The sequence below is a fragment of the Copadichromis virginalis genome, linkage group LG2 (assembly GCF_057382275.1).
Source record: "Copadichromis virginalis isolate Kocher_CV1m ecotype Utaka linkage group LG2, C_Virginalis_male_GT1.1, whole genome shotgun sequence".
Taxonomy (NCBI): domain Eukaryota; kingdom Metazoa; phylum Chordata; class Actinopteri; order Cichliformes; family Cichlidae; genus Copadichromis; species Copadichromis virginalis.
The window spans coordinates 4,368,764-4,381,151 of record NC_140619.1 but is presented as its reverse complement, the minus strand read 5'-3'; the positions used below and the strand labels follow the sequence as shown (position 1 = coordinate 4,381,151).

General features: G+C 42.8%; 1 protein-coding gene across 6 annotated transcripts in view; it reads left to right on the top strand.

Moving 5' to 3' along the window:
- Positions 1-12,388, top strand: part of fam13b (family with sequence similarity 13 member B) — an 80,675-nt gene that overhangs the window by 48,122 nt on the left and 20,165 nt on the right. For 5 of the 6 annotated variants that reach the window (XM_085468790.1, XM_085468799.1, XM_085468815.1 and 2 more), the window contains exon 8: positions 5,670-5,714. The exons of the other annotated variant lie outside the window; for it this stretch is intronic. In XM_085468790.1, the coding sequence (XP_085324916.1) occupies positions 5,670-5,714 (45 nt within the window). The remainder of the gene's footprint in view (positions 1-5,669; positions 5,715-12,388) is intronic. 6 annotated transcript variants of the gene reach the window in all.

Genomic DNA, 12,388 nt, shown 5'->3' with positions numbered 1-12,388 from the left:
GCTCAGGATGATTCATGATTTTTGTCTTTCTGCTGAGGTCATGCTTAGTGAGCGCTGTGCCTCTAAATCTCAGGGGCTATAATGGTTTTAGTCTATTGTTTTCCTTCTCCGCTCTTACTACGAGACTCGAAAGTTCTCTAAAACTTCAATATACATCTTTTAAAAAAGCTTAATAACTTAATATATACAACCATGGTAATTATAGATAACAAAAATATTAACAAAATAAGGAAAAAACACATTTTAGTTAACTGAACTAAAAAATAGACTAAAAGAAAGAAAACTAAAACCGATAAAGCCATCCAGGAAAATTCTTAGATTTTTGACTTTGTCAGTTTAGTTTGGCTGATCGGCGAGTGGATATTTTTGTCTTTATTACTTCTCTTTTGAGGGAACCCACAGAAGTTTCTTTAGGATTTCTGATCGAAGCGGTTCCCATTCAGTTTTACTTGCTTTGTCTGAGTCATGATTATCAGGGATATTTGTAGGCAATGAATCAGCACACTGATAGGAGTCTTCACCTTTAGTCCATTTGTGTCATACTTGTTCTCTCTTTTGTTCCTTTTTAACTCTTCCTTCTTTGACTGGTATAAATATTTTGGCCTCTTTGTTCCTTCACACCCTTTTTCTTTCGTACACTGTTTCTGTGCCTTTTTAGTCTGTATTTTCTAAATGTTTTAATTCTTCTCTTTTGGAAAAAGCTCATACAGGGTGTTTTAAAAGACACAGGCATCTGTTAGTTTGTGTGCATCTTGTCTGTGCGTGCGCGCCATTACACAGCCCACGGGGCTGACTGTAAACTGCTGAGTTCATACTCGGCACTGAGTGGACAAAAAAAATCAACCCTCTTCCCAGTTTCTGCCGTAAGATTGGCCCACATAGCTTTCCCTCCCTCTTCCCTCTTTACAATTGGGTCTCAAATTCAGCCCCTCCCATCCCATTGGTCCTCCTGGGGTTGTTGCCTGGTTACATCAGAAGCTCATATATTTGAGCAGAGCTCTGGATATTTACTGCAGCACTTTTGGAGACAGAGTGCAGAGTGAGGCAACCTCACTCACTCACACACACACACATCCACACTTGTTCATAAATTCAAGACACACACCGTTTTAGAGGACGCTACAGCATGCACCCTGCTGACACCGTGGCTCTGTTGCTAGACCTGCTTGTACTGACGCTGACACCTCAAAGTGCTCAATTGGGATAACCTCTGAATACAAGGTTGATCTACAGACCTGCCAGGTACTCGAAGAAGGAAGGAAAAACTGAGGGTTCAGGAAGAACAAGCTTAACAGCTGGATACTGCTGCTACAGGAGATGTGTCAATTGGTTAACAGGCAAAAAGAAGAGAAACACAGAGATCGTGCAGAGTTTGGCTAAAAGTCAAGCTCGCTTCTCACACTGGACTTCAATAACCTACAGGTTGGCTTGCTGAGTACAGTGGAAAGACGAGAAAGAAGATACTCAACAGAGAAACTGACAGAAACTGAACCGCCTACAGGCTTGATCCAGTGGCATAAAAACCCCAAAGCTAAACAAAAAGAGTAGATCACAGTGAGAGGAAACACAGCTGGGAAAATGAGAATGGCCTGTGACATTCTGCTGCAGAGGTAAACATCAGGGGTTATGTAACTCCTGTAGTCTGACTGGAATGAAAGATTTCATGGATGAATAGATGGATGAAGGAGAAAGCAAATATGTGGTTGGATGATTGATGAAGTGAATAAAGAGAAGAGGTGGGGAAAAGTGGATCGTTGTGGATTGTTTGAGGGAAAATGACTGTAAGAAGCAGCAGGAAGAATAGTTGAAGTTTTGATTTAGGTATGAATTGGTGGAAATGTTAGGAATTTAAAACATCATTGTACATGGAAAACTGGAGGGGAAGGAAGATAGTTTGTGCTTGTTGCTCAGTCTTTATTTACCAGAGAGAAGCTGTATAGGAGTCCAGAGGAAGTATATACTTGACAGCAGATTTTTTTAAGTTATGTAATCTGAATATAAATGACACAAGAGTGCATGATGACAGTGTGTCAGCACTTTTTGCACCATAGAAGGAAAGAAAAGGCAAGTTAGTAGGGAGTAATTAGGCGTGTGGAAGTTTATCGACAGAAATTTTGCTAACTGATTAAAGTAAAACAAGTCCTGATGTGCCAAATGCCAAACCCCTGTTTCCTTCTGCTCAGATGTAAGGATTTTGATGCCGTTCAGCTAATGATTAGCAATTAGAAGATGTGACCTTGAGCTTTTTCTTTTTAATGCTGTTACCTCACATTTTACAAGCAAATCTATTTAGCAAGAAAATAATCATTGATTCATTTTTGGCTTTTTCTGACATGGAAAAGAATGTGAATTAAACCATCAATATGGAAAAATATATATAATGCATAGTTAGATGTAAAATAATCAAAACAGTGAGGGTATCTGTAAATGTGCAAGCTCTTAACAATGTTGCATCAGTTCCTCGTGACTGGTGAATGGTGGAATGAGGAGGATTTGTTGGGCCAACTTAACCAAAATCAAATCAGTATTCTCTGATGGCCAAACTGCTGCGGGACAATTAAGAGAAAATGAATGAATCTGAGCTGTGCAAAGCAAATGATGGAAGGAAACAAATGAGCATCATGGAGGCAGTGAAACAAACAGATGTTACATCTTTGACCTGGTCTGTGTTTAGGTTGCGATCTGAATACAAACATCTGTGACGGATTTTTGGCGCTTCCACGAAGGACTATAAATGTTTACAGTTTCAGACGCAGCCAGGAGAGCTGTTTATGAGATGTAAGATGATGCTTATGAAGAAGAGTGGGCAAGTGAGTGTGTGTTTCAGGTTGTGCTAAGGAAGGAAAGGCTTATGCAGGCAAGGTGTATTTATGTCCGAAGTGGGTAACGAGCTTAAGCAGTGAGCTATGTTTTGTTGAACATGCTGGTTTATATATATATATAAATATATATGTATGTATGTGTGTGTGTGCGGGGGCTGCTGCAGTCACTATTACCTCCCAGCCAGAGCAGAGCCGAGTCAGGTTTGCTGACAACAGCACATCTTTAAAATCATATCTCACCTCTAACTTACCTTACGCGCGCACACACTCGTATATTCTTGCCTTTGCATCAGAAGAACCATTGAAAAGAATAAAAGTGGGTAATTGATTAGTTATTTTATTCTTTAGTGTCATCACTGATAATACAAAGTCCCTCTGCTCTACTTTGCAGTAACCCACAATCTTTTAGCTGTTTAGTCACCAGTCAGCTGACTTGATGGCGCTAATACACAGCACAGTGGTTCACCTCTGCAGTTCATGCTCTTATCTGTACAAAACTGATACCGGTGTCCTAAATTTGTGATACACACAGGGTACTGTAATGTTTTAGATTTCAGATAATTGCACAAACTCAAAATAGAGTCGAGTAAATACTGCACATTTCATCCACATTTCTCAATGATTTTATCTCCTAATACCTGAAGGTCACGCCCCGTGCTGCAAGTATAAAATGTGTGATTGCGAGATAATATTAAATCTTACAAGTTTTTCTCCATTACTGAAAGCCAATAGGAGATATTTTTTAAAACAGCTTTGTTGAATAATGATTGAATTACCTCAGCAGCACGCACAGCAGCAAATGGAAGGATAGCTTTCAACACAGATGGAAATAACAGTCGTGTTTAGACCGTGGCAGTGCTGACTGAGATAATCCTTTGGTGGTAAATCAGCAGTAAATATGTTATGAATGTATAAATATTGCTCTTCACAAATGGAAACCCATGTAATCCAACTGGAGAAAAATGGCCAAACGTACATGATAGTTTTATATTTATATTGATTTATTGATATTGATTTATATCAAGTTAAGAGCTGAGTTGTGATGATTACTATAACCAAGACTAAAAAGTTTACACAAGAGTGCTAATTGTGGTGGTGTGTAAGTTGGACTGTGTCCACTGACCCTGCTGCGGGAGAGATGTTTCTAGCAGAGGGATCCAGGGAGGAGGCAGCAGATTAACCTGATGCGATCTGAGTGATTCTGGCAAGCATCCCTTTTACTCTGACGCGCTCGTCTCTGCACCTTTAAGACGTAGATAATAATGCAGTTAGTAAAATCAAAAAAATCTGTCATAATCTGTTTGAATAATACAAAGTTTAGTGGTCATCATATATGTAGAGACTAAATGTAAGTTGAACTATTTATACTTTGGTCACTAACAAAGGGTTTTGAGTATTAATGCCAACAAATAGCCATAAAAGGTGTGGTTCCTTAAAATGTTATTAAGGGCTTATCTGTGTCTGCCGTCGAGGCTTTAGGAGCTGCTCTAATCCAACTACTTGAAGCAAAGCTGTGTGTGTGTGTGTGTGTGTGTGTGTGTGTGTGTGTGTGTGTGTGTGTGTGTGTGTGTGTGTGTGTGTGTGTTCTGGTTGACTCATTGTTAGGTCTCTGCAATACGAGCGCCTTCCTTTTTGTCTGTCCTGCCTTCACACTCACTCATGATCAAGGCTACATTCTCAGGAAGGGAATGTCGGATGTTTGCTGCCTTCATAGTCAGTAAGATGGAAAAAAAAAGAAGCAAAGCGGAAGAGAAAGGAGAGCTCAAGAGATGCAGTAATGAAACTAAAAAGGCTTTTTGGGGTTGAGTGAGCATGAATGAAAAGAAACAATAGAGTGATAAACAGAAGCAGATTTGATTTAAAACATAGCTAATGGAAGACAAACACCCCAGAGAAAGAAAAGAGAGGGAAAGTAGCAAGAAGGAGAAGAATAAAGAGAGGGCATTATGGTTTCCTATCTGCCATTAATAATTCAGTCATTATCGATCAACCTGAGCACTTCTTGTAGCGTTAAAAGTGCGTGTGTGTGTGTGTGTGTGTGTGTGTGTGTGTGTGTGTGTGTGAGAGACAGACCCAGAACACATATACACATGAAAGGCTTGCATAACGTCAGCTGTTGTTTTTCTAATGAGTCGAGTTTGCCCCCTTGACTGACTGACACACACACACACACACACACACACACACACACACACACACACACACACACACACACACACACACACACACACAGCAGAAGGTCGTTCGCATTAAGTCCAAGAGCACCGACACGTCTTAGGTAGGTGTGTGTGTGTGTGTGTGTGTGTTATATAAATCCTGGCGTGCCTGTCAGTGGGTGTGTTTGTGAATCAAGTGATGAGACACATCACAGCCAACTTCTTGTTTCATGCCGTGTACACATGCACACGCACACACTTCCCTGCTTATGGAAGAACAAGTATGACATTACATACACAACTGTCTATCTGATCAGCAGGGTCAAGCAGAGCTCTGTAGCCTAAATAACAATCTGCCCACTCAGAGTGGCGCCACTGACTAAAACTGTGCGCGTGATACATTTGCTGAAATTGTCATTTCAGGGCATCTCAGACATCACTGTGCTAATTTTTACATGTTTTTCATTGATTTCACCTCTACTACCTCAGTGCTCGATCCCTGCTCTGTCTCACTAATGCACGTATAGAATACACAGACATACTCATTGTTAACAGCATTGCTAACATTCTTCTTCCCTGTTTTGACTCTTGCGGCTCGACACCCGCCTCCTCCAAGGTCAGTGCGGGACAGGAGTCGAGGAGTGCGTGATGTTCTAACCTTGTTGTGCTTTTCCTCTCTCTGGCTCTACAGCTCCCACCTCTCCCCTATATCCATCCTGCCTGCTGACTCTGCTGAGTAAGTCTCCACATATTCACACACACTCTCAATGACATACTTAGACATAAACTCACGCTAACATACGCATTATATCACAACAACTTATCATAAACATCATAAGCTGTAATAAAATATGTACTCAATAATTCTTAATATTATATCCCGCAAAGGCATTTCATGTTAGAATATAATATTAATGAAACTGCAAATAATCAATAAGAGAAAGACAGAGCCATATTATATGTTAAGCGTGATGAGACAGTCAAATAGCGTTTTCTCAAGAGGCGAATAAAATAATAGAAATCGAGATTGATGTGCAGCCGCTGCTGAGACAAGTGAGTTTTAAAAACTGTACAAGGTTTAGAGGAAGAGACGAGCAGGAAGGAGGAGAGCCGGCCTTGTGTTTTGATTAGGAAGCTAAAGTAAAGCGTTTTGCATGGCGTGGCACTTTGACGGTCTCAAGGACACGAACTGCAATCACATGACAGTCAGGCCGTCTCTTCGACGCTGCTCAGCATGGACGCAGAATACAATTATTTCTCTTTGTACAGCGCTTTAATGTGGGTTTACTTATTAGACTTAAACAATGAGGAATTAAACATAAAAGCTGGAATTCACTACCAGCAGTCAAAGGAGTTTAAATTGTCACATGTTCAGCTGCCCACCAATTTGACAGAAAATAGTAAAGATGGTTTTAAAAGAAGAAGAAACACATGATGATGGAGATGGGGAGACAGTTTTTTGCTGTGCAGATTTTAAAAAAGCAGTTTAATCTATTTTCATAACGCACATGCCAATAAAAAAAGTTTCCCTTAAATTTAAAAAGAGGGACCCTGCAGGTCCCACCGAGTTTCCCTGTTGGGAGGTAAAAATTTGGACGCTGTGTGAGTGTAAGTGCTTCTTTCTGTGTCTATGTAAGTAGGAAAGAGTGCAAGTGCATCATCTTTTACTGCTTATGTGTTTATTTCTGGAAGTGGCTGTTTGTGTGTGATGTGCAGTGTAGTTATTATTGTAGAGCTTCCTGGAGGTGGAGGCGAAGTTTGAGTGTATGTGTTCATATATTGACACCTACATTTCATTTATCTCAGCTCAGTAGCTTTATGAGTTTCTGCCTTAAATGGACATAGCAGAAAATCCCCTACAGGTACTCGATGTGTTAAATTCATGCGTATCTACAGTACCTGGGACAACTTGGTGTCACTGTCTGGACATTTACTTTGAGGATCAGCTTAAGGAGCAGAAGTTATATGATAGAAAAATAGAGGAAAAGTTGGAATAACACGTGATGAAAGCAGATGAAGTGAGTGAACAGTTGGTATGGGGGAGTTGGGTCTTTTCCCATTCAACTTAGGCTCTGCTGCCGTCCAAGCTGGAACAGTGACAAAACTCACAGACTGCATGAAGCCAGAGTAAATGAGGGAGGAATACATTATGATCAAACAAACATGGTCCAGTAATTGAAGCCAGATAGATGGAATCTCAGTAGAGCCGGTGGATCAGGCGTTGCATGTCGGTGCAGAAAAGGTCAGCGTGTGACTGCCGATGTTACCTTTTATAGGCTCTAACATCCCCTCTTTTTTTCTCCCTGACTCCATATTAATCCTTTTAGACCAGGGCCGCACCATTGTGTAACACTAATGTGCGTGTCTCAAATACTCCCAGATCAAAACAAGAGTATGTCACCCAAATTTGACACCAAAGAGCTCAAAGATTTGGACCAGTAGGTTCGGCTACGTACAGGAGAGGCGAACTGAATGAGACTCAGACAACCGCGAGTTTTGAAAAATAGCCGGAATTGTATTTTTCTTTTCAATTAGAAATAACAGGACATTATGACAAACACACAAAACACTTACAATTGAAATTATTCCCTTTCGGTACCGGTACTCTCTCAATAATACCTTTTGGCAAAATCACAGTGACCACTCGATGAAAACAAAAAAAAAAAAAGAAATCTTACCTGGGTGCACCCTTTCTAGAGGTACAGTTCACATCTAACAATGAACCACAATGTCAATCATCAGCATATAAATGTTAACACTTATTTGCATTTTCACAGACTTCGTTTACAAATAGCAACAGTTAATCAGCTGGAGGGTTATTTCCGACCGCTCACACTCACTTTTGTCCACATTCATGGAATGTACAGAGTCCGTAAAACGTGTCCTTAAAACAACCCGCCCGTGAGTCCAGGGGGATGTGTGTGAAAAAGGGGGACTACGAGTACAAAATGGCGCGGTGTGTCTCTGGTTTGTTGCATCTGGCCTACCACACTCTGATGTGCAGGACAGAACAAAGTCATTTGGTCCTTCAACGGGGTTGGCTCGCCATCAATTTCAGGATCCGTTGGAATGCACCAGGAAGATACAAACCAAAGAAACAAAAAAACAAAACCAAACAAAAGGAAAAACCTGACCTGTCAACGACAGTGTCATGGGACATATTGAGTTCCTCATAAAAATCACAATTCACACATTCACTTCAACTGCTGGGTTTCAGTAAATTGAACAAAGTTTCCTACAGAACATTCCTAAACAATTATCATTAAACACTGGAACATTTTACTTGCAAGGCATTCATGAAACACAGATAAATAATGAACAAGTAAAACACTTTGCTCACCGATCTCAGAATTAGAAAGACGGAGCAGCGCGAGATGGCGCACGACCGATGAAATGGCGTCGTCTCTAACTCCCGACCTTTCTCGACTAAGCAATGTAAAAAGAACCAACTAATTACTCGTCTTATCAATATACATACAGTAAAACAATCTTTCGTAAACGGCGAGTGCTAGCTCTCCGTCTATATTACTCTTTTTCATACCTCGTCTCAGTAAATCGCTGTGTCTCGTTTCCTCACTAGCTTGCTCATGGAAAGTTCGCGAGCGGAAGAGAGAAAAGAAAAATCTGTGTCCTCCTAGGCAGGGGCGGCAGGCGGAGCCTGTACCACGTTTCAGCAGCTCATTGGCCTAGAGTAGCACGTGTCTAAACCAGAACAGTTAACTCCTTAACTGCTGCACCTATGGTTTATTCATTACAAATGAAGTGTGCTGCTTAGATTAATGATTCTTTTATTCTGGTGTATTCTAGTTAAGCCATACTCAAATATGGGTTACACCCTCCCCACTTGATGGTATGCACGTCCCTGTGCATCCAAATGGTTAGACTGCATAGAGCTTGAAATGGCTTCGTTTAGGCTATTAAATACTGCATTAACAACATACAGTAAGGGGTTACCTAAGGTAGAATACTGCAACCTTTCTGGTGTCTGACGTGACCTTTGAGATCGACGAAGAACGTCATGTTCTTCCCGAGAGCTGTTCTGTGAACCAAATGAACTGGGCTGCTCAGTTATGACTCTTTCTTGGTCATTAGGACGCTCTAGCATAGTCTCATCCACTTCGGGCAGGACTTGCTCACTAGGTTGCTGGGTCCTTTCCACAGGATTTTCAACTTGAACGTTGGTTTCCCGCAAACTAGGCTCAGGTAAGTCCACATGTTCGGGTAAGTTCTCAGTTGCAGTTTCAGGTAAGTTCACAACTTCAGTTTCCTCAATTTCCTCTGATTGTCTGTCACGTTCGGTGGGGTTGTCACGTTCGGCGGGGTTGTCACGTTCGGCGGGGTTGTCACGTTCGGTGGGGTTGTCACGTTCGGCGGGGTTGTCACGTTCGGCTTCACCATAAGCTGGAAATTGTCTTTGCACACTTTCAGTGCGGGGCACAACGAGAGTTGGCTTGACAGAGCTGGTAATGGAGATTGGTATCCAGGTAGGTACTGGTAAATACTCGGAGTCGAGGTCGTCGTCGTCTTCCTGAACAACAGTTTGCCTTGTGTTCCGCCGAGCCTGGGGCTTTTTGGGACTGGTTTCAGTTGACTCTGTGACCGGTATGAAGCTACAAGGAAGGAGCAGGTCTCTGTGCAATGTTCGGACTGGTCTTTCTTTCGCTTCCGGTTTGACCGTATAGACTGGTAGTTCGCCTGCTCTTCTCAGAACTACGTACACATCATCTTCCCATCTGTCTGCCAACTTATGCTTTCCCCTCAGTTTAACATTACGCACGAGAACCCTGTCACCCACGTTGAGAGTTGAGTCAACCACTTGCTTGTCAAAGCGAGTTTTATTGCGCTCAGCATTCTTTTGTGCGTTTGAGGTTGCGATCTTAAAACTCTCCTCCAACCTATGTTTTAGATCACTGACGTACTGGGAGTGTGACTTCTTCTGAGCATTCACAGGCAACCCAAATACTAGATCAATGGGAAGCCTTGGTTGTCTCCCAAACATCAGCACATAAGGCGAATAGCCCGTCACATCATTCTTGGTACAATTATATGCATGTACTAGAGGTTTTACATACTCTTTCCAATGCAACTTCTCATTGTCATTCAAGGTACCAAGCATTTGGAGAAGTGTTCTGTTGAACCTCTCAACTGGATTGGCTCTGGGGTGGTATGGCGTTGTGTGTATCTTTTTCATGCCAATAATTTCGCAGAGTTGTTTTATTGTCTTCGATTCGAAATCGGGGCCTTGATCACTTAAAAGTCTCTCTGGGACACCATAATGAACAATGAAGTTCTCCCAGAGGGCCTTTGCAACAGTGCGCGCTCGTTGGTTGGGTGTAGGGACAGCTACTGCGAACTTAGTGAAGTGATCAGTCATAACTAATACATCCTTAGTGTTAGACTGATCTGGCTCAATCGATAGATAATCTATACAGACCAGTTCAAGGGGTCTGCTTGTCTTGATGTTCATGAGGGGAGCTGCCCTCTCTGGCCTACACTTCCGGCGAACACACCGTTCACACGTGTTGATCATTTTTTCAACTGACGTCTGCATTTTTGGCCAGTAAAACCGAGTTCTGACCAGGTCAATAGTGCGGTCAGTTCCTAGGTGGCCCATGTTACTGTGGAGGTGTTGGAAGACTACTGACCTCAACTCCTCGGGTAACACGAGTTGAAAGGAGATGTCTGGACCGGTTTGCCTCTTTCGGTAAAGAACTCCATTCTGCAGTTCAAGACGACAGAGCTCACGCAGCAACAAGGGAAGCTCAGGTAGTTCTGCTCTAAGACTGGGAGGTGGGGTCTGACCAGTTTCTAACAGAGTGACTATAGCATCGAGAGCTGGGTCTAGCCTCTGTTTCTGTCTGAGCTCATCCTCTGCCATAGGCGGGGGAAAAGGAGAACCATTCAACAGCTCCCCTGCAAAGCTATCAGGGACAGCTGTAGCATGTAAGGCTAAGGACTCAACTAAAGCCAAACCTGGGCAAGTGAATGACCCTGAATCCAGGCCTGCAGAATTAACTGAATGCCTTTCGCAGATGGCCTGTACAACCTCCCTAGAAACCATTTCTCTGTCATCGCCACTGAGGTGAGTGAGGGCGAATTGCCGGATCCTTTCACTTTCCTTCTGTGAGACAGGATCATCACCTGGGCTACCATGGGGACGACGAGACAGTGCATCCGCGTCTACGTTTTGTTTGCCAGCCCTGTACTGGAGTTGGAATGAAAAAGTAGACAAGGCTGAGAGCCAACGGTAACTCGTTGCATCCAGCTTCGCTGATGTTAGGATGTACGTTAACGGATTACTGTCTGTCACTACTGTGAATTCTGTACCATATAGGTAGTCTGAGAACTTTTCGGTGACAGCCCACTTAAGGGCCAAGAACTCCAGCTTGTGGGCTGGATATCTCATCTCACTTCTTGAAAGTCCTCTGCTAGCAAAGGCTATGGCCCTCAACTGTCCATCCTGGAGTTGGTACAGAGCGGCACCAAGGCCAATGGTACTAGCATCCGTATGGAGGATATATGGGAGTCTGGGGTCGGCAAAGCCCAACACTGGGGCTGAGGTTAGCCTACCAATGACTTGTTCAAAAGCCTCTTGACACTTTTGAGTCCACCTGTCACCAAATAGCTCTTTCGGGCTATGGTACATGGAGCTTTGTTGCTTCGTGGGTCTTTTCTTTCCTTTTCTCAATGGTGGGTAACCAGCGGTTAACTCATTCAACGGCCTTACAATATTAGAAAAACCCTGGATGAATCGCCGGTAGTACCCAGCAAAGCCCAAAAATGACCTTAACTCTTTAAGGTTGGTGGGGACGGGCCAACTCGTGAGGGCTTTGATCTTCTCTGCATCAGTCTCGACTCCACGCTCTGACACCACGTGGCCGAGATATTTAACAGAGGTTTGGAAAAATTTACACTTCTCGGGTGCTAATTTTAACCCAAACTCTTTCAGCCGCAACAGGACCTTCTTCAGGCGTTGCTCGTGTTCTTCAAGAGATGATGAAAAGATGATGAGGTCATCAATAAAGACAAGGACCTCCTTAAGATTCATCGGACCCATACACCGCTCCATGAGCCTTTGAAAAGTGGAGGGTGCGTTGGTGATCCCTTGGGGCATCCTATTGAATTCCCAAAATCCTAAGGGACATACGAAGGCTGTTTTCTGCTTGTCTGACTCTGACATCTCAATCTGATAATATCCCGACTTGAGATCTAGGACCGAGAACCATTTCGACCCTGCTAGAGCGGAAAAAGCCTCTTCCAGATTCGGGAGTGCATATGCATCTTTGATGGTTTGGAGGTTTAACCTCCGATAGTCAATGCACAAGCGAACTGAACCATCTTTCTTTTTGACTACTACGATTGGGGAAGCGAATGGTGATTCAGATTCCCGTATCACTCCCACGTCGAGCA